This window comes from Pseudorca crassidens, chromosome 2 (genome assembly GCF_039906515.1).
Source record: "Pseudorca crassidens isolate mPseCra1 chromosome 2, mPseCra1.hap1, whole genome shotgun sequence".
Lineage (NCBI taxonomy): Eukaryota > Metazoa > Chordata > Mammalia > Artiodactyla > Delphinidae > Pseudorca > Pseudorca crassidens.
Genome location: NC_090297.1, coordinates 21388249 through 21415202, shown reverse-complemented (window position 1 = coordinate 21415202; position 26954 = coordinate 21388249). Strand labels below are relative to the sequence as shown.

The following is a 26954-nucleotide window of genomic DNA, read 5'->3' as shown; positions in this document are numbered from 1 at the left end:
TTCCTGTAGGAGGGCTTCTACCCCCACCAAAGATCAGAAGAACCCGAAATCTGTTTTCCTCCGCAGTCCACACACCTTGTACCAGAATCCCTGACTTCTGAGAGGATGAGGAAGAAGAGATTTGGAGGAGCTGGGAGGGCTTTTGCAGGCCAGAGTGGCAGTTCTGGGCTATAAGGAGTAGTGTGATTCCAGTAATTGGAGGGTACTGGTTCTGGGGACATAAAGCATTTCGCTTGCAGGTGGGAGGTTCCAAGCGGGGCAGGGAGGAGGGTTGGGAGCCAAAGTATGTAGGGGTTCAGTGCAAGGGAGGCAGGGATTGTGCTGGGCCAGCACTCCCCCCGCCACCGAGCCGGCCCGGTGGAATGCTGCGAGGCCCGGGGGATGGGGCCAGGCAGCCAAGGTGTCTCCGGTGGCACAGAAGCAGTTAAGAGCTGCCTCAGCCCGTTCCTTCAGACAATTAGTGACATCTCGCTTGACAACACCACACTGAGCCGATGCAGACCTCAGCCCCCCTCCCGGCCCCCCCATGGCCGCTTCAGCTGTTTATTCTTGGGCTTTAACAATTGGGATTCTGACTTGGAGGAGCGGGCGCCCTGCGCTGCCCTCTGACCCTCCGTCGCCTTGGCAACTGGAGCCCGGTAGGCCTGGGCTCTGCGTTAGGATTACAGATCCTGAATTCACAATCTTGCTGCTCCCCTGCAAGCAGAAACAGCAGCAGCAGCAGCATGCGGGATCTTCAGCTAGACTGGAGGGGACAGAGAAAGAGGATCCCCAGGGGCCAGCCTGAGGCACGGATGGGAACCAGGGATGCCCACCGGCACCCCAGAGAGTGGTCCCCCCCATGGAGTGGAGCAGGGCCCAGAGCTCTGCTCAGCTCCCAAGGTCTCCCATCCTCTCTCTGGAAACTTTCTTCCTGGTGGAGCCCCGAGGGCAGGGGCCAGGCTTCTTCATCACTGCCCTCTTTCCCCCTCAGTCTGCCCCCTACCATGCCCAGAACTACAAGTGCCAGCAGACTGTGCCCCTGCCGTGCCCGCAGCCATGGCAACAGGCCCCCCTCCCTTGTCAGCTCTGCTCCTTTCTCCCTCCCCACCATCACCATCTCCCCCCCCCCCCAGCAGCCAACTGCCCCAGCTGAAACCGGAGCCGATACATCTGTGAGCCTCATGCCCAGACCCACATTCCATTTCTGTCCGGTCCCCCCCAGCTCTGACGATGACATCTCCCCCTCCTCCTCTTCAGGCCCCCTCCCTCCTTGCCTCTGTCTACTCCTGCTGCCCCCCTACACACACACACTTTATCACTTAGTGTCTCCCCCTTCCTCCCTCCCCAGTCTCTTGAGTGCGTCTGGCCCTTTCACTCTGTGTCTGTTGGTCTTTGGGTGTGTCAGTCCCTCTGTGTGTCTCCAGCTCCCTGTGGTGTCTTCAGTTCCCTGAGCCTTGCCCCGTCCGCGGCAACTCCTTCTCCATCTCCTTCCCCTCTGCGTGTGTCTTGCTCTCTCTCTCTGTCTTTGTCTCTGCCTCATCCTGCCTGTCTCTCTGTCTCTTTGTCTTTTTCCTCCTCCTCTGTCCCTCTCTTCCTGAGTCTCTTTTTCACTCTTCTCCTTCCTCTGGCTTCTTCTCTGTCTCTCCCGCAGCCCCTCCCTCCTCAGCTCTTCCTGCCTCTTCACCCTCATTCTGCCCTGTTTCTGTTGCCCCCACATTCCCCCTCTTTCCGTCTCTCTCTTCCTGAATCTGATTCTTTGCCTTGGTTTCTCATTCTCTCTCTCTTCTTCCGACTCTCTCCTTCTAGTACATAGATTTCTTTCCAGCCTTCTTTATCTATTTCCCACTTGGCCATTACCCTCACGGCCCCTGGGTTGGAACTGGGAGAGGGGGCCCCTCCAGAATCACCCCGAAGGAGTCCCCTTTCAAGCGGGGGCCAGATGTCCTGGCACCCCATTGGGCACATGTAGTTGAACCTGAGATGAGGAGGAGAGGTTCTAAGGTCAAAGAGCCAACAGGGGGTGGGGTACCAGGAACCAAGAATGCCAGGCCTCCCTTCCCAGGGTTTCAGAGGACGGGCTCCATCCATCTAGCTTACCTTCTACCAGCCCAGGTGGAGGCAGAGGGTAGTCTTAGGGACTGAGCTGGCCCAAGAAGCCCCCAGCTCTAAGAACTCAAAGTAGAGCATGGTTAGGCTTCCCTCACCGATTCCTGGGATTTGTTCCTCCCCTGCTACAATGAAAGCTGTTTCAGACTGTGCCTCAGTTTCCCCCAGTGGCACGGGGTGCAGGTGGGGTACTACCCTTGCTCTATCTCTGACTTTTTTTAAAGTACTTTGAGTTCCTGGAGCAAAATCAGGCTTATAAAGAACAGGGAAAGGGTAAAGTGACTCCCACCCCCTTGCTCAACACTACGCTGTGCTGGAGGGGGACTCCAGCACAGAAGAATTTGTTTGGCTCGGGGCAGGGGTAGAATAAGGGTCCTGTCTCCTTAAGTATCTGGTGGAGGACAATGCCCACCCCCACCCCCCCGCAAAGACTGGCAGCCCCTGCTGTCAGGCCCTCCCTCCCAGTCTGGGCAGTGGCCTCTAGCCCTTTTCCCCACAGCCCCTCTTCAGAATGAGCTTCCCGTCATGGGAAGCAGGCCCTGGGGTGGGGATGCCAGGCCTCCAGGGCCCAGCCCTTGCCTCTGGGTGTGATGAGACCTGGCCAGACAGACAGTTCTAGGACCCTGGGGTCTGGGCACTACTCACCAAGTGGCCAGGCGGGGGAGTAGGGGTGCCTGGGGGAGGCGGGTTGCACGCAAGGCATGCTGGGCCCCCTCGGCGGGTGGGTGGGGGGAACAAAGCTGGCATCGAGGCCTCAGCTAAAATTAGCCGCTTCCCTGCGCGGGAGCGAGCATGCCTGCCAGCCGCCCAGATCGCCGCTGCCTCGGCAGGCCATCTGTCGCCACGTTTTGCTCAGTCCCCCAGGGCCCCCCAGCTCCAGCCACCCTAGGGGCTAGACAACTCTGCTCTGAGGCTGTCGCCGGCCAGGGCTCTGGACTCTGCTGCTGTCATGCTGTGTGACCTCAGGCTAGGCCTGTCCCTCTCTGAGCTCCTGTACAACGAGAGGGCCCCAGACACTGACCTCCCAGTCCCCCAGTCCTTCGGAGCACCAGGTGCTGGTGCTGCTTATGGGGGCTGGAGTGTGGGCTGCCTCCCTCCCATAGAGCTGGCCCTCTGGTCCAGAGTTTGAAGGTGGGCCAAGTGGGGTTTAGGGTAAAGGTCAGGCTATATCCTATCCATTTCCTTGATCCTCACTGGACAGTAGGGCCACTCTATAAGCAACAGCACCCTGACACACACATGCACACACAGTCAGTCTCCAAGCAGTCTTAAGAAACAGCTTCAGGTGGGAAGCCTGGAGGTGGAGGCCGAGTTCAGCCGATACTGGCTTGATCCGTGGCTTGGGCAAGTCTCCTGCCCTCTCTTAGTCTCTTTTCCCCTCTTCAATAAGAAGCTCCCGTTTTCTGAGCACCTGTCCACTTCATGCTGCGTTATCTCGTGAGGCTGACGTTATCGTTCCTGCTTTACAGCTGAGGAAACTGAGGTACAGAAAGCTGAGGTTCCTGGTGAGGAAGCGGTGGAGCCAGGGGCTGGACCCGCTGTGTCCTCCTTCCCGTGGCCCCCAGTTCTCTGCTTGCTGGTCTGCAGCCTCAGCGCTTCCCTGGCTGCTGCCTCTTCCCCACCTCCCCAAAGCCAAAGAGACTGAGCCTCTGCTCCAAGGTCACTGTGCTTGGCCTGGGAGGAGTTCAGACTTGAACCCAGGCCCCTTGGCTCCTGTCCTCCCTCACTTTCTGGCCAGCAGGCTGGGCCTGTTCCCTGGGTGAGTCATGCCCCTGGACTTTGGCCTCCTTGTCAGGCTCTGTGGCCTGAATTTGGAGAGGGGGCCCTTGTAAGAAAGAGGGGCTCCCCTGGCCACAGTGGGAGTCTGAAGCTATCGTCCCACTCCCTCAGTCCTGGGCCCTGAGGGCATGGTGACAGCAACCCCTACCCTGCCTACCCTCCGCCGCCTCTAAGAAGTCTTGTAGGATCTGCTCGTCAGGCCTCGTTGACAGCCTCCCTCCACTACACAGTCTGCCCCCTCCCTCGATAACAGCTACATTCAGTTAGAAGTGGGGTGGGGGTGACTGCCTGGGGAGGTGGCATTTTCAGGTTGTCTGTGTGCCCAGGTGGCTTTCTTCCCAGCACTCATCTTCCCCAGCTCCGGGGCCAGTGGGTTACCCAGGAGGGAGGCCACGGCACCTCCCCTCCTGGTGTTCAGGGACCAAGGTCACGCCCAGAGCCCTGTGCACCTCCACCTCCTGGGGCCAGTGGTGTTTGTCACTGGGGCAACATGTGGCTGGGCCCGGCTCTGGCAGTGCTGGGGTGACATTCATGCCCTGTGAGCTGTGACGCCTCTGCAGGCAGAGGACGGCACCACCAGGCTGGCAGTGACGGGGGAGGGGTGGGGTGGGCTGTCACCCGTCCAGAGCAGCCAGGGTGACATGTCGTTTACCCATCCTGCAGTCTGGAGGGAGAACTGATGGGGAAGGGGTGAGGTCGTGTCCCTGGCTTATACTCTGTGTGTTTGGGGGAGGGGTCCGTACCTCTGTCACACCTGGAAGGTGAGGGAGGGGTGTGTGTGAGAGAGAGACAGTGAGTGAGAGACAGTGAGTGAGAGACAGTGAGTGAGAGACAGTGAGTGAGAGACAGTGAGAGAGACAGTGAGTGAGAGACAGTGAGTGAGAGACAGTGAGTGAGAGACAGTGAGAGAGAGACAGTGAGTGAGAGACGGTGAGTGAGAGACAGTGAGTGAGAGACAGTGAGAGAGAGACAGTGAGTGAGAGACGGTGAGAGAGAGACAGTGAGTGAGAGACAGTGAGTGAGAGACAGTGAGAGAGAGACAGTGAGAGAGAGACAGTGAGTGAGAGACAGTGAGTGAGAGACAGTGAGAGAGAGACAGTGAGAGAGAGACAGTGAGAGAGAGACAGTGAGTGAGAGACAGTGAGTGAGAGACAGTGAGAGAGAGACAGTGAGAGAGAGACAGTGAGTGAGAGACAGTGAGTGAGAGACAGTGAGAGAGAGACAGTGAGTGAGAGACAGTGAGTGAGAGACAGTGAGAGAGAGACAGTGAGAGAGAGACAGTGAGTGAGAGACAGTGAGTGAGAGACAGTGAGTGAGAGACAGTGAGTGAGAGACAGTGAGAGAGAGACAGTGAGTGAGAGACAGTGAGTGAGAGACAGTGAGTGAGAGACAGTGAGAGAGAGACAGTGAGAGAGAGACAGTGAGAGAGAGACAGTGAGTGAGACAGTGAGTGAGAGACAGTGAGTGAGAGACAGTGAGTGAGAGACAGTGAGAGAGAGACAGTGAGTGAGAGACAGTGAGTGAGAGACAGTGAGAGAGAGACAGTGAGAGAGAGACAGTGAGAGAGAGACAGTGAGTGAGAGACAGTGAGTGAGACAGTGAGTGAGAGACAGTGAGTGAGAGACAGTGAGTGAGAGACAGTGAGAGAGAGACAGTGAGTGAGAGACAGTGAGTGAGAGACAGTGAGTGAGAGACGGTGAGAGAGAGACAGTGAGTGAGAGACGGTGAGTGAGAGACGGTGAGTGAGAGACAGTGAGTGAGAGACAGTGAGAGAGAGACAGTGAGTGAGAGACAGTGAGAGAGAGACAGGCTCTCTGTGCATTTTGCCTCCTATCAGTGGGTGAGGGGGCGCCTGGTTGTATGTCAGTTACACCATTGTGAGGGTGACAACCTGTGTTCTTGTCTCATACTGTCTGGGGTATCAGATGTGCCCACCTCAGGCCTTGGAGGAAGTGACAGGCTCTGTGCTTAGCTCATCCTGTTAGGAGGGTAGTCACTCTCTCGTACTCCTGTGTCTCTGACTGTTGGGTATGTGTGAGATGTCACCATGTGCCTATCTCATGCCGGTGTGGGGAGTGACATGTGTGATTATCTCATGCTGTTGGGGGGTTGTCAGTAACTTGGGAGCTTGTCTGTCACCCTAAAGAGACGACATGTTGCTCAGTGGTACGGGGCTGACGGTTGGCAGGGCCCCAAAGCGCAGGCCAGAGCAAGCACCCAGGCCACGGGTGCAGGGACAAGCTGGGATGGGGGAGTCTCTGTTCCACAAGACCTACCTTCTGACCCAGGTGCCAGCCCTTGGGACTGTCCCCCAGGAGGAAAGACCCGGTGTTTTGCAGATGGTGTGGAAAGGGGCCTCTGGGGCTGGGGCAGGTGTGACTGGGGAGGTGGGGCACCAGGCAGGGCTGGCATGGGGGCCTGTGTCCCCGCAGGTCTGGGAGCCCCTATGCCTGCCTCTCCTGCCCCTGAAACTGTTAAACTAATTAAGGCTGTGGAGCCGCAGGATTAATCGGGGCAGCTCGGCGGCGCGGACCGGGAGCTCAGGTAGTCGATTAGTGTGCCGCGGAGGATATTGGATTTCTGAACCGCAAGTCAGCACTATTCCGGCCTGTTATCTCTCCCAGGCTCGAGGGTCAGGAGGCGGGAGGCTCCAGGCTCCTGGCCGCCCCGCCCGGTGGCGCTGGAGCAGCCACTCCCCCTGCCCACCCGCGTCCCCACCCACCGCCCCTGCCCTCCCTGGCCCTGCAGCAGGTTCCCGCTCTGTCACCCTCGGGTCCCCTCCATCAGGCTTGCGGCCCCAGCGCCGCCCTCCGCCCCCTCAGTCCCTCCTGGCCTGACTCGCACTCGGTGCCTCACTGACTCACTCCTCAGCCTCTGATTCGTCTCTCTGCACTGCAGTCGCCTTCCCTGTCGCTCTCCCTGTCCCCCACTCTGTTAGCCTCTCCCATCACCCGTCTCTGTCCCTCTGCTTTTGTGTTTGTGTGTGCCTGTCTCTGTTCTCATGTCTCTCTGTCTCTGTCTCTCTCCCTGTGTGTCTCTGTGTATCTTTCTCGCTCGCTCTCTGTCTTTTCCTCTCCCTCTGGCGTTCAATCTCTCCTCTCTCTCTCTCTCTCTCTCTCTTCCTCTCTCTCTCTCTCTCTCTCTCTGTCTTTTACTCTCTCTCTTGTGTGGTCTCGGCTGGTGTCTGCAACCAGAACAAATCTCCCCCAGCCAACACCCCCTGAACAAGGAGGCCAGAGCAGCTAATGGGAAACATGTGATTCTGCCTTGCGCTTGGAGCACCGTGAAGGGAGCCTTAGTCCCAGCTCAGCCCCTGCTCCCCCCTTGCTGCGTTCCCCCCACCACGCTGTCCCCTGCCTCCCAGCATCCCCCCAGCCTGTGCGGGCACAGGCGCAAGTTCCCCAGTCATTTACATTTCCGGGGGTGTCGGAGCTGGCGTTTATCAGTTGGGGAGTATCAGACTGTGGAGGGGTTGGAAGCAGCTTTACTCCTTAGGTCGCCCCAGCCCCCAGGGCCAGGCAGACCTCATGCAGACTCCCCCCACCCACCACCACCATATGTAGGAGAACAGGGCCAAGATGAGCTGAGCTGTGGCGGCCTGGGGGGGGGCGGCCAATCCACCCCCACTGGAGGGCTCTGGGGCCACCCAGATTTCCATCTTTTCCGCCCTCCTGGGCCTCTGGGGAGCTGCAGAGGTGGGGGCTCCCCAAGGGCTTGGGAGCTGCCCGGCTGCATTTCTCTGCCCACCCAACCAGGGGGGAAGGGGGGACGGATCAGAGGAGGGAGGCTCTGGCAGGTTGGAATTCTCCTTCTCTGCCTGTGGATAAATTGTCCCTAATCCAGGCTTGGGGAGTTGTCTGGCTCCTACAGAAAGAGAGAGAGAGAGAGAGAGAACGCAGGAGATAGGGAGGGAGGAGGGAAGCAGGCATACAAACACAGTGACACAGACACACACTGTCTCACAAAGGGTCTCCCATGCACACACACACATGCGTGCGCACACACACTGACAAGTTACATAAAGGCACCACACAAACACTGAGGCACCGTTTTACTGACAGGCATACCATGGCACACAGACTCACCCATGTTGACACTGACACAGACATACAATGACATGGCACAAGGACCCACTGACATACACAGATGCACAACGATAAAGTCATACAGCACACACACGCAGAGTTACACACGTGAGCACATACTGACCCACAGTGAAACAGACCCACAGGGACACTGTGACCAGTCATGCCATCACACCATGACCCTGAAAACCCAGAGAAAGGCAGAGGTAGGAGGGAGGCAACACTGATCCACAGTGACACCAGTGCCCGCAGTCACAGGCCTCGAGATTGGAAGCCTGCAGGGACACACGCCCCGCCCCAGTACACACGCCTAGAGAGTCAGAGATGGGCAGAAGCCGGTTCAGCTCCTGACAGCAGTGAGATGCAGAGAGCTGTGTGCACACATGGGCACTCACCCCCTGACCACAGCTGGGCACACCTGTCACACATTAGGTACACACTCACACCTCTGTGTCCCCACAGGCGTGCAGACATAGGCTCAGCTGGACACACACAAAGAACTGAACAGACCCAGGTGCACACACCCACACGTATAATTGAAGACACTGAACACAAGTATCAGCTCACACACACACACACAGTCCCATACGTGTAACACTCTTACACATATACTCGTATAGACATACAAATACACCCAGAGAAGCATACAGAAGGCTAAGTAGACCCAGGAAGCCACACACAGGTGTATTTGCCCAGACAGCTGACGCTCACAGACGTGCATCTGTACAGGCAGGATCTCTCTCTCTCACACACACACACACACATACACATTCCCAGGCAACCAAAACCTATAAGCAGTCCATGAGGCCTGGTTCCCAGACCCACTCTCGGCTTCAGTACAGACCTCAGGGAGGCAGACAAATGGGCAGGAAGCCGGTTGGGGGGGGGCGGTAAGGAGGGCCACGATTATTAAAGAAAACAAGAGACATATAACCAGTCGCTGATGGAGAAGGGTAAATGCCAGCTGCCTATACACCTCTCATGAAAATCTGCATTCACCATCACTTTGAACAGCAACTCTCACACCTACGTTGTAAGTGAGCTCTTAGCATTTATAGTTTCCCCAGCGTGCTTCTCCCCATTCATAAGCTCTCCCCTTTTTATAGATGAGAAAACTGAGAGACAGAGAGGTTAACTGACTTGCCCAAGATCACATAGTTGGTGAGAGTTGAGCCAAGGACCATTCTGACTCCCAAGGCCAGGTTCTTTTCACCAGAGCATGTGTGTTCATGTTCACGCGTACATGTACCTACCCGCACGACGATGCTACCTGGGGTTTCAAGAGGTAGGCTCACACTCCCCAGTGAAATGAAGTTGGAGCCAATTTCATCCTGTGCAAGAGTGGACCCCATCTAGGATGGCCTCCTGGTCCCTCTCTCTGGCTCATCCCGTATCCATGCTTATGTCTGCGGTGCTGTTTTTGTTTCCACAGATGGGAGCTTGCCTGCCTGTCTGCCCATTGGCCTGGACCCCAGAGCCTGCCCAGCTGAGTGCGTGCAGAGGGCCCCGGCTTTGGGGCGACTCTCAGGCCGCCGAAGAGACCACCCTGGAACCACTGGAGAAGACAGGCCTTTCTTGCTGAGCTGGGCCTGTCTGCACAGCCTGCTCAGGTAACAGTGTATAGGGAAGCCGGGTCTGTGACTGGCCACCCCAGGAAGTGGGGATCAGGGGTACTTCCTTCCCAGTCATGGCAGGGATTTCCCCCCTCCCAGCTTAAGCCAAAAAGAGGCCCTTTAGAATCAAAATATTTTAACCCAACTTACTCAGACTCCCCATTATCCAGAAAGGTGAGGTCCGTGGATATACAGGCAGTTCCCTGGAGTCCTGCCTCCTAGTCTGGGGACTCTTCCCTGCACCTGGATGACCTGAGAGAACTGGGAAGGGAAAGGGGTTGTGACAGTGACCAGAACCCAGGACAGAGGTAGAGACCAGAATGCCTGATGTGTGAAGCTGACCCCGCAGGACCCCTCCCTTCTAGAGTCTGTGGAAGCTGAGAGGACCTGGGTAATTCGGGTATGCTAGGCTGCCCTCCTGAGATGAGATGGGGCAGGGGTGGGGGCAGGACCCACCTCCTGACTCTGGGCCCGAATTAGCCCACCCAGGCTCAGGAGCCACAGAGGCCAGGTGGGGCTGCCCTGCCCTGCAGAGGCAACTCCCCGAACTGACACATGAAGCCTCAAGCCTCGGGCTCCAGGAAGCTCCCTAGATCCCAGCCTGCCTGGGGACCCCACCCAACTTCCAAAAGAGCATTCCTGGGGCCTGAGGTCTGGGGGCGGGGCCTCCTGGGATTGTAAGCGTGGGGAGGTTCAGCTGTGGAGGATGCAGGGCTGGATGTACCTGACTGTATGTGCACAGAGCATCTCGTGTGCAAAGTCCTCTGACTTGTGTGCAAGCAGGCACGTGCAGGACTCTGTCCGCAGGTGTGCAGGGTTCTGCACACAAGAGTAAGTGGACTGGGCTGGGGGACATTCAGAGGCTGTGTATGTGGTACATCGGAGTGAGTGTGCAGGATTCAGAGCGTGTCCTGGGCAGGTGTGGGGAGACTGGAGTGTTGTGTGTGCCACGCTGGATGGTGTCTGTGTGCAGGGCGCTAGTGTACACTGGAGAGGTGTGTAGACAAGAATCTGAACACACTGGGGTGATGTGTGAGTACAGTGGGGTGGGGTGTGTACACGAAGATCCTTCCGCGTATCACCGGGGAAGCGTGTGTTCAGGGTTCCGGCTGCACGCTGGGGGTGGTGTGTGCACGTGGCTCCGTTTGTGCTTTGGAGGTGGGCTGGGCAAGCCTTCAGCTGAGCTGGGCTCAGCAGTGCCCAGCCTTGTGGCCAAATTGCTGAAGTCACTTCCTTTCCAACAGCAACTTTCCAGGAGGAGGAGTTCTTCAGACCTGGGCGGGGAGGGGGGGGGCAGAACAAGGAGCTCTCAGGGGAAGGAGGTGGGCGGTGGTGAGAGGCTGTGGGGAGGGCCTGGTGGGGCTGGAGGAGGGAAGTCCTCCAGTAGACAGAAGGAAAGACAAGGACAGGAGTCTGGAAGGGCCAAGGGCAGGAGGGGATGGGGGCGGAGCAGGGCGGGAAGCACAGTCCCTGGGTGACCTCGGAGAGAGGAAGGGAGGGCTGCCCGGCAGGGTGACCCTCAGGTTCAGCCAGAGCTGGCGCTGGTGCCCACACACCTGGCACCCAGGGCTGGGGGCTGGCAGGGGGCGGGCCTGGGGCAGACCTGCTTGCCAGGTGCCCTGCTCCGGGCAGGAAGGGGGTGGACAAGGGCTGCACAAAGGAGCTCTGTGTGGCTGGGGGTAGGGTGGGGTGGGGTGTGCTGTGCTGTGGTGGGGAGCCCTGATGATTCCAGGGGGTGGGGCGGGGCTTGCTCCCCTCGGGGGCGTCAGTGGCTCTAAGGGGACACCTAGTGGTGAGGGAGGGTAGTGCATGAGATGACCTAGGTGGGAGGGGTGCCGAAGCTGGGTCGGGGTAGATTAGAAGTCAAAAATTAGAACTGGTGGTTGGGACTAGGACAGTTAGAGGAAGCTTCAGGGGAGGGGGCTGACTCTCTGGACAGTGAAGAAGTTTGGTTTAGAGGAGCCCAACATACCTAAGTGCAGGCGCCAGCTCTTCCCTGTCATGGCTGTTTGTCCTTAAGGGCATTACTTAACCTCTCTGAGCCACCATTTACAAGCCAAATAAGTGACAGCTGCCATTATTTTTTTCATCGTTGTTATTTTTGTTATGATTTTGGTCTGGAGTCAGGTTGGAAGAAGATCTTCAGGTACAATTGGGTGGCTGGGAGAGGGCTGAAGATAAGGAAGTTGAGAGGGGTGATGCATAGTTCCTGAAGGGGCAGATCCTGGGAGATAAAGGCCCTGAAGGGAGGTGATGGGGGAAGTTTCACAGCAGCAGTGATAGCCCCTTTGATGCAGAGTTTTCCATTTGAGGACATCCCTGAGGCTTCAGTCCGGGCTGGGAGGGAAATGGTGTTGGGGGGGCGGGGAGGAGTATGCAGGCTAGAGAGAGGGCCATGAGGCCGGAAGTGAGAGCTGGGGCTGGCAGCCTGGCTCCCCTGGGGAGGCTGTGGGTGGGGGAGGGGAGGCTGCCTGGGGAAGGGGTGGGGTGGTCACAGCCGCAGCGGGGGAGGGTGGGGCTGGGGACTCAAGGATGTGGGCTGGCCCTTCCCGGCACTGTGCACAGCAGGTTGGGGCCCCCAGCCCCCTTCCCTCCCAGCCAGCTGGTGTCCCCATAGGCAGGCTCAGACACACTGACCCAGAAGCAGACAGATGGACAGAAGAACCTTTTCGACTTTGTTCACAGACGTGGGATAGGTGGTGCCCTTGGGAGGGGTCCAAGAAAATGGATGCCTGGGTGTGGTGGGGAGGGGTGCCAGCTGCTTCCCTCAGATCCTGGAGGCTGCGAGAGAGCAGTGGACAGAGTCAGGAGGTCTGGCAGGACGACGTGCCCAAAGGTCTTCACGGGTGGGTGGAACAGAAGCAACCACTGGAGAGGAGGTTTCTCTCTTCTGCCAAGATCACACCCTCAGGCCCCAAGTGGGAGGTCTCCAGAGCAGGGAGGGTTGGTGAGCCCCACCCTCAGTAAGGGAGGGATGATGGCTTCTGGTAGGCATCTCAAAGAGGGCAGCACTGTGGATCAAGCATACTGTTGGAAATCTGACCTGGAGACTCCACAGAGTCTGAGCCCCTTCGCTCCTTTGTGAGTGTCTTACCCGCAGCCCATCCTGCGAGAGCAACAGTGAGATTCTTGAAGCAGAGAGAGCCTAGCCTAGAAGGGGCCAGGCCACAGTCTGCCGGCAGGCATGAGAGAGAACAGAACCCTGAGTGATCGAGTAAATGGGGCAGTGAGGAACAGCTGAGGCCTGGGACCTGCAGGGACAGAGGATGTTCTGCCTGGATGAGCAACAAAGAGGCCCTCCTCATGCCATTTTGTGGTCTTGGGCAAAGTCTCTTTCCCTCTTCCGGTCTCAGTTTCCTCATCTATAAAATGGGAGGCGCACGAGGTGGCACTAGAACAGCATAGCCACTAGGGGAGCCGATTAAAAATGCAGAATCCCAGATGTCCCTTCAGATTTATGAGTCAGACTCCCCTGGACTAGGGTCTGGGTATCTGCAAGGTTACATAGCTTCCCCAGGCCCAGGGTTTGGAAGCCAATGGGTTAGATGATTTTAAGGTTCCTTCCAGCCTTAAGTGAGGCCACAGCTCTAGAAGGAGCACTTTCAGGAGTGGCTGAAGGAGAGTTGCAGGAGCTGGGAGTGGAAGGAGGCTTTGGACTTGGCAGAATTAGGAATCTTGCCACTTAGCAGCTATGTGACTTCAGGCAAGTTATACAGCTGCTCTGAGCCTGTTTCCTCTGTAACGTGGAGACAGTAAACCATGTCTCCCAGGTTCGGTGAAGATTCAGTGGGTCATATATGTGGAGGTGCTTCATAGATTGCAAATTGCCGCCCACCAAAGGCGAGTGGACGAGTGTCCCTGCCCACACTCCCCTGTCCCCAAGTCAGCTCTGCAGTCTTCCTGTGGAGTTAACAACCCTGGGTAGCGATCCTCCCAGTGGTCAAGGACCATTCAGCTCCCTGCTCCCCCAAACCCCAGCTCTTGGGGATCAGCTGGGGCCCTGAGTCCCCAGGCTCCCTTGGGGGTCAGACATGCCTGGATCTAAATCCCAACTCTGCCCTGACCAGCTCAGGGAGTCACTCGGTAAATATTTATGTAGCATCCGTAGCCCGGGCCCTGGGGTCAGGGGACACAACGGAAAACAAGACAGACACAGTCCTTGCCCCTGAAGAGCCCATACTTGGGGAGCAGACACACTGAACACCCAGTCGTACAAGTAATTGACTGCAGTCATGATAAATACAGTGAAGGCGAAACAAAGAGGGCTCTAAAAATATGTAGCAGGGGCCGGATGGAGGCTAGAGGTGGCATGGAGGGCGGAGAATGTCCCTTTTCACATTCTTAATCTCCTTCCCTCCTTCCACATCCTACTTGGGTCCCACTTTTGGGTCTGGAGAGGAAAGAGAGAGAGCCTCAGGGGGAAAGGCAGGGCTGATTGTTCTGTGTGCCTCATTCATTCATTCGTTCGTTCAGTAAATATTTTTTGAAGCACATTTGTGGGCCATGTGCTGATCCGGGGGTTGGGAGATACACACAGAAGTCAGCAGGACAGAAATCCTTGCCTTCATGGTGCTTACCACCTTCCAGCGGATGGTTTCCTCGACTGTGGAAGCAGGGATGATAATCGTATCGATCCCAGGTTTGCAGGGGGGTCAGATGAGGTAGTCCACATAAAGCGCTTAGTCCCGTGTTTGGCAGCAGAGAAGGTGTCCCCAGAATATGTGCTTTTGTCGTTGTTGACTCCCTGGTATGATTGTTAAACCTCTGACCTCAGGCACTCTTCCGTTTTTCTTTGCAGCTCTTATCCCGCTAATAATTAAGTCACTTACCATAATCTGTTAAATGTTTGTCTACCCAGCTCTTGTGCAAAGTAGGCACTCCATAGATAATGAGTATATGAATGAGTGAATGATGTCACTTCATCTCAGCCTCCATTTCCTCATCTGCAAAATGGGGTTATTCATAGCCCCTACCTCGCAGGATTGGTATGAAGAATTAAATGAAACGATGCCTGGACAGCTTCCGGCCCAGCGCCTGGCGCGCAGTAGGTGCTCACTAAACCTGAGCTGCGGTGGTCCTTTCCAGGCGCTGTCCACGCCCCGAGGCCTGGGCTCAGGCCGAAGCTGCCCCGCAGCACCCCCAGCTGACAGCCAGCGACTGGCAGAGCCCCCAGGCACGGGGGCCTTCTCTCTTTCAGGTCAGCTGGGCGTGCGCTGGAGGGAGTACTGGGGGAGCTGGGGTCGGTATGTGGGGGAGACCGGGCCCCATGGGCAGGTGGGCAGTGGTTGGGCTGTGGCCAGCAGACCGCTGAGATCTCCTCTTGCCTGTCTCGCTGCCCACAGAGATCTCCAGTGTGACAGCCCAGGCGGCAGAGCCGAGGGTGAGTGGCCGGGCTTCTCCTAGAGCCCTGGGGATGGGGCAAGAAGGAAGAGGCCGTGTCCTTGATAGGACCTCCGGGACCTCTGACAGGGGCCTGGCCCTCTCCTGACGTTTGATCCACCTTGCTGATGGGCTTCCCTCCCCAAAGCGGGTGAACTGTTCTCCCCCAGCCCTTAGCCAGAGTCTAGACAAAAGTGGGTGAGCTGTCAATAAGTGGAACTGGGGCCCGTGGGGGTTCACGATGCGTGTGGTGGTTTAGGAAAAGCTGAGGGTCAGCAAGGGGATGGGGCTTCGGGAGGGGACTCAGGGGAGGGGTGCCGGGGATCACTGAGGACATGGGAAGCTGACGAGGACTTAGGCGTTCGGTGAGGGACCTCCTGGCTGTGCTGCCTGGCAGGTCCTGGTCCCGGCTTCTCGCACCCTCATGTCAGCCCCGGCCCCGCCCGGCGGCCCGTGGAGGACAAGGTCAGGATGCGTGTGAAGCCCCAGGGCCTGGTGGTGACTTCCAGTGCCGTGTGCAGCTCTCCTGACTACCTCCGGGAGCCCAAGTACTACCCCGGCGGCCCCCCCACCCCCCGGCCCTTGCTTCCCGCCCGGCCCCCTGCCAGCCCACCCGACAAGGCCTTCGCCCACACCTTCTCCGAGAACCCGCGCCCACCCCCACGCCGGGACCCCAGCACCCGGCGCCCACCAGTCCTTGCCAAGGGGGACGACCCGCTGCCCCCGAGGGCAGCCCGTCCTGTCTCCCAGGCCCGCTGCCCCACCCCCGCGGGAGACGGCAGCAGCTCCCGACGGCGCTGGGACAACGGGCGGGTGAACCTGCGTCCAGTGGTCCAGCTGATTGACATCATGAAGGACCTGACCCGGCTCTCCCAGGACCTGCAGCACAGCGGCGTGCACCTGGACTGCGGTGGTCTCCGGCTCAGCCGCCCACCTGCCCCGCCCCCCGGGGACCTTCAGTATAGCTTCTTCTCCTCACCCAGCCTGGCCAACAGCATCCGCAGCCCTGAGGAGCGGGCCACCCCCCATGCCAAGTCTGAGCGGTCCAGCCACCCCCTCTACGAGCCTGAGCCTGAGCCTAGGGACAGTCCCCAGCCCGGCCAAGGCCATAGTCCCGGAGCCACGGCCACGGCCACTGGTCTGCCACCAGAGCCCGAGCCAGACGGCCCTGATTACTCAGAACTCGCTGACGCCGACATCCTGAGTGAGCTGGCCTCCCTGACTTGCCCCGAGGCCCAGCTGCTGGAGGCCCAGGCCCTCGAGCCACCGTCGCCTGAGCCAGAGCCTCAGCTCCTAGACCCCCAGCCCCGCTTCCTGGACCCGCAGGCACTAGAGCCGCTCGGGGAAGCTTTGGAGCTGCCGCCCCTGCAACCCCTTGCTGATCCTCTGGGGTTGCCGGGCCTGGCTCTGCAGGCCCTAGATACCCTGCCCGACTCCCTGGAGTCGCAGCTGCTCGACCCTCAGGCGCTTGACCCCCTGCCCAAGTTGCTTGACGTCCCTAGCCGCCGCCTGGAGCCCCAGCAGCCCCTGGGACCCTGCCCGCTGGCTGAGCCCTTGCGCCTGGACTTGTGCTCACCCCATGGCCCTCCTGGGCCTGAGGGTCACCCCAAATACGCCTTGCGGCGCACCGATAGGCCAAAGATCCTGTGTCGCCGACGGAAAGCCGGACGGGGACGCAAGGCAGACGCCGGCCCCGAGGGCCGTCTGCTGCCCCTGCCTGTGCCCACAGGGCTGGCGGCTGCCCTGGCTGAGCCCCCACCCCCGCCCCCGCCCCCACCTCACACCCTGCCCGGCCCAGGCCCAGTCCCAGAGCTGGAGCCCGAATCCTCCCAGACCCCAGTGGTCCCTACCCGCAGAGGCAAGTGCCGGGGCGTGCGGCGCATGGTGGTGAAGATGGCCAAGATCCCCGTGTCACTGGGCCGGCGGAACAAGACCACGTACAAGGTGTCGTCTTTGAGCAGCAGCCTGAGCGTGGAGGGCAAGGAGCTGGGCCTGCGCGTGTCCACAGAGCCCACCCCGCTGCTGAAGATGAAGAACAATGGGCGGAACGTGGTGGTGGTCTTCCCACCCGGCGAGATGCCCATCATTCTCAAGCGTAAGCGCGGCCGCCCTCCTAAGAACCTGCTCCTGGGCCCCGGCAAGCCCAAGGAGCCAGCGGTGGTGGCGGCCGAGGCAGCCACTGTGGCGGCAGCCACCATGGCCATGCCGGAGGTGAAGAAACGGCGGCGGCGGAAGCAGAAGCTGGCATCTCCCCAGCCGTCCTACGCAGCAGATGCCAACGACAGCAAGGCCGAGTACTCAGACGTCCTCGCCAAGCTGGCCTTCCTGAACCGCCAGAGCCAGTGCGCTGGGCGGTGCTCACCGCCCCGCTGCTGGACACCCAGTGAGCCCGAGTCAGTGCACCAGGCGCCCGACACACAGAGCATCTCCCACTTCCTGCACCGTGTGCAGGGCTTCCGGCGGCGAGGTGGCAAAGCAGGCGGTTTTGGTGGCCGGGGTGGGGGCCACGCGGCCAAGGCTGCCCGATGCTCCTTCAGCGACTTCTTTGAGGGCATCGGCAAGAAAAAGAAGGTGGTGGCCGTGGCAGCCGCCGGGGTCGGGGGCCCTGGCCTCGCTGAGTTGGGGCACCCACGCAAACGGGGCCGGGGGGAGGTAGACGCTGTGACTGGGAAGCCCAAACGCAAGAGGCGGTCCCGGAAGAACGGGACTCTGTTCCCGGAACAGGTGCCCAGTGGCCCAGGCTTTGGGGAGGCGGGCACTGAGTGGGCCGGGGACAAGGGTGGTGGCTGGGCCCCTCACCATGGGCACCCGGGCGGGCAAGCTGGCCGAAACTGCGGGTTCCAGGGGACCGAGGCCCGGGCCTTTGCCTCCACCGGGCTAGAGAGCGGAGCTTCGGGCCGTGGCAGCTACTACAGCACAGCCGCACCTGCGGGCCAGACGGAGCTCAGCCAGGAGCGCCAAAACCTCTTCACCGGCTATTTCCGCTCACTGCTCGACTCGGATGACTCCTCCGACCTCTTGGACTTTGCCCTCTCAGCCTCTCGCCCCGAGTCCCGGAAGGCATCAGGCACCTACACAGGGCCCCCCAGCAGCGCCCTGCCCGCCCAGCGGGGCCTGGCCACCTTCCCCAGCCGGGGAGCCAAGGCCAGCCCGGTGGCGGTGGGCAGCAGCGGGGCTGGGGCGGACCCCTCCTTCCAGCCCGTTCTGCCCACTCGCCAGACCTTCCCGCCGGGCCGGGCAGCGAGCTATGGGCTGACCCCCGGCGCTTCAGACTGCCGGGCAGCCGAGACCTTCCCGAAGCTGGCTCCTCTGCCTTCTGCCGTGGCTCGCTCACCTACCGCACACCCACCCGCCAGCACCTACCCCCCGCAGTACGGGGGCTACGGGGCTGGACAAAGTGTATTCGCACCCACTAAGCCCTTTACGGGCCAGGACTGCGCCAACAGCAAGGACTGCAGCTTTGCCTACGGCAGTGGCAACAGCCTCCCTGCCTCACCCAGCAGCGCCCACAGCGCTGGCTACGCCCCACCGCCTACCGGTGGCCCCTGCCTGCCACCAAGCAAGGCATCCTTCTTCAACAGCTCTGAGGGGGGCCCCTTCTCTGGTTCGGCCCCCACACCCCTGCGCTGTGACAGCCGGGCCAGCACGGTCTCACCCGGCGGCTACATGGTACCCAAGGGCACCACAGCCTCTGCCACCTCTGCCGCGTCCTCGTCCTCCTCCTCCTTCCAGCCCTCGCCTGAGAACTGTCGGCAGTTTGCGGGGGCTTCTCAGTGGCCTTTCCGGCAGGGCTATGGAGGCCTGGACTGGGCCTCGGAGGCCTTCAGTCAGCTCTACAATCCCGGTTTCGACTGCCACGTCAGCGAGCCCAACGTGATCCTGGACATCTCCAACTACACACCGCAGAAGGTGAAGCAGCAGACAGCCGTGTCCGAGACCTTCTCCGAGTCATCCTCCGACAGCACCCAGTTCAATCAGCCCGGCGGTGGCGGTTTCCGGCGTGCCAACAGCGAGGCCTCGAGCAGCGAGGGCCAGTCGAGCCTGTCCAGCCTGGAGAAACTGATGATGGACTGGAACGAGGCATCGTCCGCTCCCGGTTACAACTGGAACCAGAGCGTCCTCTTCCAGAGCAGCTCCAAGCCAGGCCGTGGACGGCGGAAGAAGGTGGACCTGTTCGAGGCCTCACATCTGGGCTTCCCATCAACCGCCTCGGCCAGCACCGCGGGCTACCCATCCAAACGGAGCACCGGGCCCCGGCAGCCTCGGGGTGGACGGGGGGGCGGGGCCTGCTCAGCCAAGAAGGAGCGGGGCGGGGCGGCGGCCAAAGCCAAGTTCATCCCCAAGCCCCAGCCGGTCAACCCGCTGTTCCAGGACAGCCCAGACCTCGGCCTGGACTACTACAGCGGGGACAGCAGCATGTCACCGCTGCCCTCGCAGTCGAGGGCCTTCAGCGTGGGCGAGCGAGATCCCTGTGACTTCATGGGACCCTACTCCATGAACCCGTCCACGCCATCGGACGGCACCTTCGGCCAAGGCTTCCACTGCGACTCGCCCAGCCTCGGTGCCCCTGAGCTGGATGGCAAGCATTTCCCGCCGCTGGCCCACCCGCCTACGGTGTTTGATGCTGGCCTGCAGAAGGCCTACTCCCCCACCTGCTCCCCGACCCTGGGCTTCAAGGAAGAGCTGCGGCCGCCACCCACAAAGCTGGCTGCCTGTGAGCCCCTCAAGCATGGGCTCCAGGGGGCCAGCCTGAGCCATGCAGCTGCAGCCCAGGCCCACCTGAGCTGCCGGGACCTGCCGCTGGGCCAGCCCCACTACGACTCCCCCAGCTGCAAGGGTACAGCATATTGGTACCCGCCAGGCTCAGCTGCCCGCAGCCCGCCCTATGAAGGCAAGGTGGGTTCAGGGCTGCTGGCTGACTTCCTGGGCAGGACGGAGGCCGCGTGCCTCAGTGCCCCACACCTGGCTAGCCCGCCGGCCACACCTAAGGCCGACAAGGAGCCACTGGAGATGGCCCGGCCGCCCGGCCCACCCCGTGGCCCCGCTGCAGCTGCTGCTGGCTATGGCTGCCCACTCCTTAGTGACTTAACCCTGTCCCCTGTGCCGAGGGACTCGCTGCTGCCCCTGCAGGATACCGCCTACAGGTATCCAGGCTTTATGCCGCAGGCGCATCCCGGCCTGGGTGGGGGCCCCAAGAGCGGCTTCCTGGGGCCCATGGCGGAACCTCACCCTGAGGACACATTCACCGTCACCTCCCTGTAGTGCCAACTGAAGTGCCGACTGGACCTCGAGGTTTTGTTCCTGGGTGAGTCTAAGGATGCGGGTGCAGTGGGAAGAAACCGGGGGTGGGGTGGGGGTGGGGTGGGGGGATGAGGACATTAGAGCTTGGGCAAGGGGAAGAAGTATAGCAACGAGCAGGAAGGATTTGAGGACAAGACTGGGGACCCGAGTTGGGATTCAGGGAGTCTGGCGTTAGATGTTGGGAATAGTCTTAGGGAGGAGATGGGGTCTTGGGTGGGGAACCCAGTGTGGGGCTTGGGCATTCAGGGGGTCCCGTTATTGAAATGGCTGGAGGACCATAGACTGGATGGGGCCATCTAGTTCGGTTCCTCAAGCGTTCATTTCCCTCATCCATGCTAGGTCGTGAGCAGGGACCACCTGAGTCCCAGGAAGCACTCACCACTTGACCTCTTGCAAGGGAGGGCGTTTGCATCGCCCTGCATGTGACAGATGGAGAAGGAAGCAGGTTGGATAATTATCCGCCGAGGCCCATCCAGGATACTGACCCTGCCTGCTTCCCTGTCTCCCTGGGAGCTTCATTTAGTTCACGATGCAGTCTGGCAAGGGCCAGGCTGAGGGTGTGGCCAGTATGTCCTTTTCTGGTCTCCCAGAGTACCCCAAAGGCTATTTTTCAACAGGGGTGTTGGGATCTCCCTGTGCCTGGGGACCTGTAGCCAGCGCGGGTCTATCCCCAGGCAGGATGTTTCCTACCTAGAAAAAGCCAGTCCCTTTCCTGAAGCCAATTGCTTTTCTTAAGAATTCCATTAGGGAACTCCCTGGCAGTGCAGTGGTGAGGACTCGTTTCCACTGCAGGGGGCATGGGTTCAATCCCGGGTTGGGGAACAAAGATCCTGCGATCCTGCAAGCCGCACTGCGCGGCCAAAAAAAAAAAAAAAAAAAAAAAGAATTCCGTTAAATATTGTTAGGTATTCAGATATTGTTTTATCAGGTACTGTCACCTCGTTGAGTTTTCTTAAGATTTTGTGTTTAGGAAAAGAAAAATAAAAGGGGAAATGCCCGCAAAGTGGTAAAACGGGACAGAGTTGGAGGAATCATTTTCTTGATGAACAACCTGCTCCAGAAATGCAGCCGTAACTGGCCCATGAGATCCCGCTTTTGGAACAGACCTGTTACAAAAATTGACCCAGACGTGGTGGGTGGTGATGGAGTGGGCTGGGGGCCTTTCTGAGCCCCTCACTCCCCCTGACCTCTGCTACAGTATACTGCAGCCTCCTGGGAGTGCCTTTTCCTGGAGAATGAATAGGAGGGCTCCTGGAAAGCCCCGTCCCTGCTCTGGGAAGGCTGTTCGAAGCCAGGGTGACTCAGGGTCTTGAAGTCATGTCAGTGGAAACTTATTACCCCCTCTCTGCCTGACCTCAGCTCCCTCGGTGCCTGAAGATGGCAGAGGGCAGCACATGGGAGTCAAGAGGCCTGGGGAAGGACCATTCCCCAACTGGCCAACTTGCTACATGCCCTTGACCAAGCTTTCGCCCCTCCTCCACCCCACCCCACCCCCGCCTCTGTTTCCCCATCTGTTGAAGGCAGTTGACTTTGATAATCTCTTGGGCTCTTAAAACTCTGCATGGCATAGACAGTGGACCAGAATTTCTTGGGGGACAGCATAGTTTTCCTCCTAATGAAACCAGAACAAGATTAAAAATGGCCTTCCGTTCCCCATGCACCTCATTGCAAGCAGCAGAGCCGCAGATCTGAAGCAGGCCAGGGAGAAGCTGCTTAGGGTTTAAAATGTCAAACTCCTGATCCTTCTCACTGGAGGGGAGATGTCTCATGGATAATCCAGACATGTGAAATAATCCGAAAACCTTTCCTCCTGGGCTCTGGGTGGGAAAATAAACGGGTGAGGGGGCTGGGTGTTTGGGCAGGTCACGGCTCAGTGAGATACATAATGGAACCACCCAGTGAGCCCTGAACGCAGGAGGAACTGGGATGCCATCCAGCCCCACATTCTGGCCCCACTCCCCACTCAGAGCTGGGAGTTCACAGCACTGTCCTCAAACCGATGCATTCAGTTGTTCCAGCCAGAGACGTCTGTCCAGCACCCACTGCATGCCAGGCACTGGGGACACAGCAGTGAACACCTCAAACGAGGTCCTGGTCCTCAGGGGGCTTCCAGTTTAGCGGGAAAGACAGTAAACAGAATGTTGGTAATTATCGCTGTAGGAAGGACTGTGCAAGAGGGGAAAAGCTAGGAGGCCATGAGGGCTTGTGTCCAGCTGACCAGATGCTGAGGCTGATGCCTGAAAGATGAGGGGGCGTCAGCCAAATGGGAAGTGGGAAGAGCATTCTGGGCAGAGGGAACAGCAGTGGGTAAAGCCCTGAGGCAGGAAGCGGCTCAGCTTTGAGGAGCTGATGGGAGGACGGCAACACTGAGTGAGGGGGTGAGGGGGCAGGGCCAGATCATGCAGGGCATTGGAAGGAGTTTGAACTTTGTCCCAAGACAAATGGGGAACCACTGAAGCGTTCTCAGCTGGAATGTCGTGGGCCACAGTGGAGCAGGGCCGGTGTTGAAGGAGGGAGACCGGCTGCGGTAGCCCAGGAAAGCAGTGGTGGTGGCTTGGACCATGGTGGTGGGAGGGCTGTCCCCCTTCTTTATCCAAATACTCCCTCATCTAGGGCAAACTCTACCCCCCCCCCGCCCCCCCCCCGCCCCGCCCAAGGACTGATTACAATCATTGTGGGAGTGAAGAAGCCTTGGGGATATAGGGAAGGAGAACAGTGAGGAAAAAGAGTTAACAGAGGGAGTGTCACTGTCAACAGAGGGCTTAAGCAGGGAGGACAGTGACACACTCATTCACCGACAGGCACTGAGCCCTTTTGACCCTTGGCACGGGGGGAGCAGTCACTGAGCTTAGCCTCACGTCTTGAGCCCCTCCATGCCTGTCCCGATACCAGACACGGGGAAGACAAAGCAGACGTGGCCCCTGTCCTCAAGAGTGGCCATCCACCCCCAAAAAGCTAAAGCAAGCACACAGAGAGCCTCAAACACCTGGTGGGAAGTGGCAGGGAGAAGCAAAGCTCCTGCACCAGGAAGGTGGGCCGTGGGATCAGAAGTCACCTCTCTGCCCCTTTGGTGAGAGAAGGGACATATATTCGTGCCGGGCCCTTTGTGCAACACTGCCTCACTGACCCTTCACAGCAGCCTGGAAGGTGCGGGTCCTCACCCTCACCCCCCCATCAGAGAGTTGAGGAAACAGGTACAGCTCTGAACCCTGCCCAGGGGATCCATAGGTAGTAAATGGCAGAGTCATGATTTGAACCCAGTACTGCACCCCCTCCCAGCCTGGATGCTCTGCTCCCCCTCCACGCTGTGCCCCTGATTCCCCATCCGCAAAATGACGGGTTGATTGGATGCTCACTACAACCCTTTCTGGGTCTGACATTTTAAACCGATTTTGAGGTTCTGTGAAAGAAGCTGCATCTGAGCTTGTCCTTGAAGAATAGGCGAGATTTGGACATACGGAGATGGAGACGGGGTGGGGGGGGGCGGGGGGGCATTCCAGGCCAAGGAAACCGTGAGCCAGGGCAGGTCACATCCCAATGTGAATTAGAAGAAGAAAGCTTGGAGGAGCCAGAGTGGGGAATGGGGCACCTGAATGGTCTGGGAGCTGAGTTGATGGGACAGAGAGGGACGTGGGGCCGGGGTGGGGTGGGGGTGGGGGGTGAGGGAGACTTGGGCCCCGCAAACATCTTCTAGTCCCTTAGATGGAATGCGGAGCCAGACAGACTGGCTCCACCTTGGGCCCTCACGGCTGAAGATCAGCCCTTCCAGACCCTGGGGAAAGGGTGGGAGGGTGGGAAGGGCCCTCCAAGGTGTTTAGGGATCTCGAGTCCCCCCTCTCCTCCCTATTCCCTCTCAGGCCTGGACCTGAGGCCAAGAGAAATGTCACAGGTCCTCCAAGGTTACACCAGCTGGGGCCTCACCGGAGCAGAAGGCGGCTTCCAAGGCCACCAACCAGCCAGGGTCAGCAGGCATGCCCGGACCTGGGCCAGGCACTGGCCGCTCTGGGCTTTGTCTCTCCATGTCTTGAAACCTCAAGAGGTCACCTGATCTCGCCTCTGGCCCTAGGCAAGAGGCCCTCACGTCAGGGGTCAGCCAGGCCTGCCCTGCCTCTCCTGGGCTCCTCTTCCCACTCTCTGGGGCTCTCCTCCGTCCAATCCGATCTCTTGCCTCTCCTGCAGCCATTTTCAGGCCAGGCCTTCTTGTGCTGAGCCCTCATTACCTGGAAATATAATCTCTCCATGAGCATGCCCTCTCACGCTCCTCCTCGCCCATCTCCCCACATCCCTGTGGACCCAGAAGAACCCAAGGGAGCAAGGCCCTGAAACTGGAGGGTGGTGGCTAGGAGCATGCCTGTGGGCACAAACAGGCCTCTGTGCAGAGCCCGGTTCCATCCCGTACCAGCTGGGTGACCTGGTGAGTCACGTCACCTCACTGCATCTCTTGTGAGAATTAAACGAGATTACCCGTGAAGCACTTAGCCTGTCCCTGGCACACAGGAAGCATGTAATCAGTGGTTGGTAGATGGGTGAATAAAATACCTCCCCGCCGTCTGTGCGCGTCACACACCTCTGACCCTTTCCTCCGAGCTCAGGACTCTGTAGCCAGCACTCCTTCACCTGCTCTTCCTGCTTCCCTTCTAGGAAGGAGCTGGTATTCTAGTATGGGTTTGGGGCCTTTGGCAGGAGGCTGTGAAATACCACCTAGTTATATGCCTTAACAGTGGGGCTGAGTCCTCCCTGGGCGGTCCAGAGACAAGGTAAGTCACAGACCCCACGCCAAGGGACCTAAAGCCTGTTGGGCAACAGGACCCAGACTCCTAAATGACCCAGGTCAGCTAGAAACTCTGTCCACACACAGTTATCCACAGCAGTCCTCTCTTTTGGTACAGATAATCCGAAAGAAGATTGCCTTGTGATTTTGTAATACATCATGATTTCTCTCCCGGCAGATTTGCCCTGCTTGTCATCCTAACTTTTGCTGCCATAGTGCCCTCTGTTTGTGCTGGAGGGCAGGAGGAAGTAGGTTAATGCTGTGTTCAACCAGCATGAACCAGGCGCCTGCCCCAGGCCAGGCATCGCATCCGGTACTAAAGGTACCACTGAACAAGATGAGCAGTGTCCTGCCCTCATGGAGTTTACAGCCTTGAAACAGGTGTTCATTACAAGCCTCCATGTGGGCATCACTCTCCAGGGGAGGGACTGAAGTGCTCCCACCGGAAATACCAGGGACCACCCTCTTGAACCGTGGTAGGGCAGGGCAGACAGCAAGAGCTTCCTGGGGGGGGGGGTGCGGGGGGGCAGAAAATGGGTCTTGAACAAATTTGAGGCCTCGGCAGCTATAGCCCTAACTCAGCCACCTGGGTCAGCACAGCCAGTGCGTGCCAGGTCTCTGCCCCAACACCTGCCCCCGCTTCCTGAGCCCATAGCCCCCACTGTGGCTGCTGCATGTCCCTTAGCATTTTGGGATGCATGGTGTCTGGAGCAACCTCCCCCTCCCCCCCCCAGAACATTTACTGGATGAATTGACTAAAACATGTCTGCTCTGGTGACTTCATTGCTTAACACCTTTTGATTGCGTCCTCCCCTCGCCAGCCTCCTTGCCTCCAAAATAAAGGCCCGACTTCCTAACCTGGTATTCCGGGTATTCAAGGCTGCTTCTTCAGCCCTGACCTCCTGCTCACACAGCCTCCCTTTCCAGCTCTATACTGTGGGATCGGGAGGGAGCTTTCCAGGCCCTTTCCCCAGTGTGCCCTGTGTCTTTGCTTTAGCTGTTCCCTGGCCTGGGCCGCCCTTTCCTAGTCATCATCCATCTCCCACCTGTCATTTCCTATCTTTCACTCAGACACTGCCTCCTCCAAGAAGCGTTCCAGGATCCTTCCCAGGCGCAATTAATCTCCAGCCCTTTATGCATCCATGACAGCCCTTCCCGGGAATGTTTTCCTCACCATGCCATCAGCTCCTTTAGGCTGGTTACTCATCTCTGTGCACTGTCCCTGTCTCCCCAGTGTTTCATCAGGCTGGGGACACTTCAAGGGTCAGGATTTTTTTTTTTTTTCCAGGAGTCAAAGAAGGGCACGTAGACTAGGGAGAATTGTGAGAGAAAAGGTTAGGCATTGGGTAACGGGGCATGAGCTGGTTTCTCTCAACCGTACTGTTATCAGATGCGCTCCTAAGGATGAGGCAGGGGAGGGGTGTATAAATAAACCAGTTCCAACTCTCAGGCTAACTGGGCTTTTGGAGTTCTGTAAATTCAGCGCCTTCCAGTTTACAGAGAGGAAGAGGGACTCGCCCAAAGACACAGAGCCACCCAGGCAGGGAAGCCCAGAAAGGTAGAGTCAGGAAGGTCGCTCGGGGATCACCCAGTTCCATGTTCTTGCTACTTCCTCAGCCTCCACTCAGTTGCATGCCCAACACATACCCAGATGTGGGACAGATGCCTGTCCTTATATAGGCATCTCCGATCAGGAGGGTGGAGAGTGTGGGTGTTCGGGGTGGGGGCGTGTATAGCCTCCTCCCAGGACAGGTAAGGAGCGTGAGGCTCTGAGAGGTGAGAGATACGCACAAGGTCACACAAGCTTGGTGGGCAACCATGGAAGTAAACCCCATTTGGTCCCACTAGCATCACTCTCTATGCCCCGCAGTGGGGGAGGTAGGAGAAGATCTCTAAGGAGGGAATGACTGGCAGAGCTAGAGTTTAAGGAATGCCTCT

General features: G+C 58.8%; 1 protein-coding gene across 5 annotated transcripts in view; it reads left to right on the top strand.

The window, feature by feature from the left end:
- AHDC1 (AT-hook DNA binding motif containing 1) overlaps positions 1-26954 on the top strand; it is a 65763-nt gene that overhangs the window by 34813 nt on the left and 3996 nt on the right. For 4 of the 5 annotated variants that reach the window (XM_067725007.1, XM_067725006.1, XM_067725009.1 and 1 more), the window contains 4 exons: positions 9385-9562; positions 14651-14762; positions 14908-14945; positions 15342-20249. In XM_067725007.1, coding sequence (XP_067581108.1) covers positions 15416-20206 — 4791 coding nt within the window. In that variant the 5' untranslated portion in view covers positions 9385-9562; positions 14651-14762; positions 14908-14945; positions 15342-15415 and the 3' untranslated portion in view covers positions 20207-20249. Of the gene's footprint in view, positions 1-9384; positions 9563-14545; positions 14763-14907; positions 14946-15341; positions 20250-26954 lie in introns of all 5 variants that reach the window. The other variant, XM_067725008.1, reaches the window with a different exon arrangement.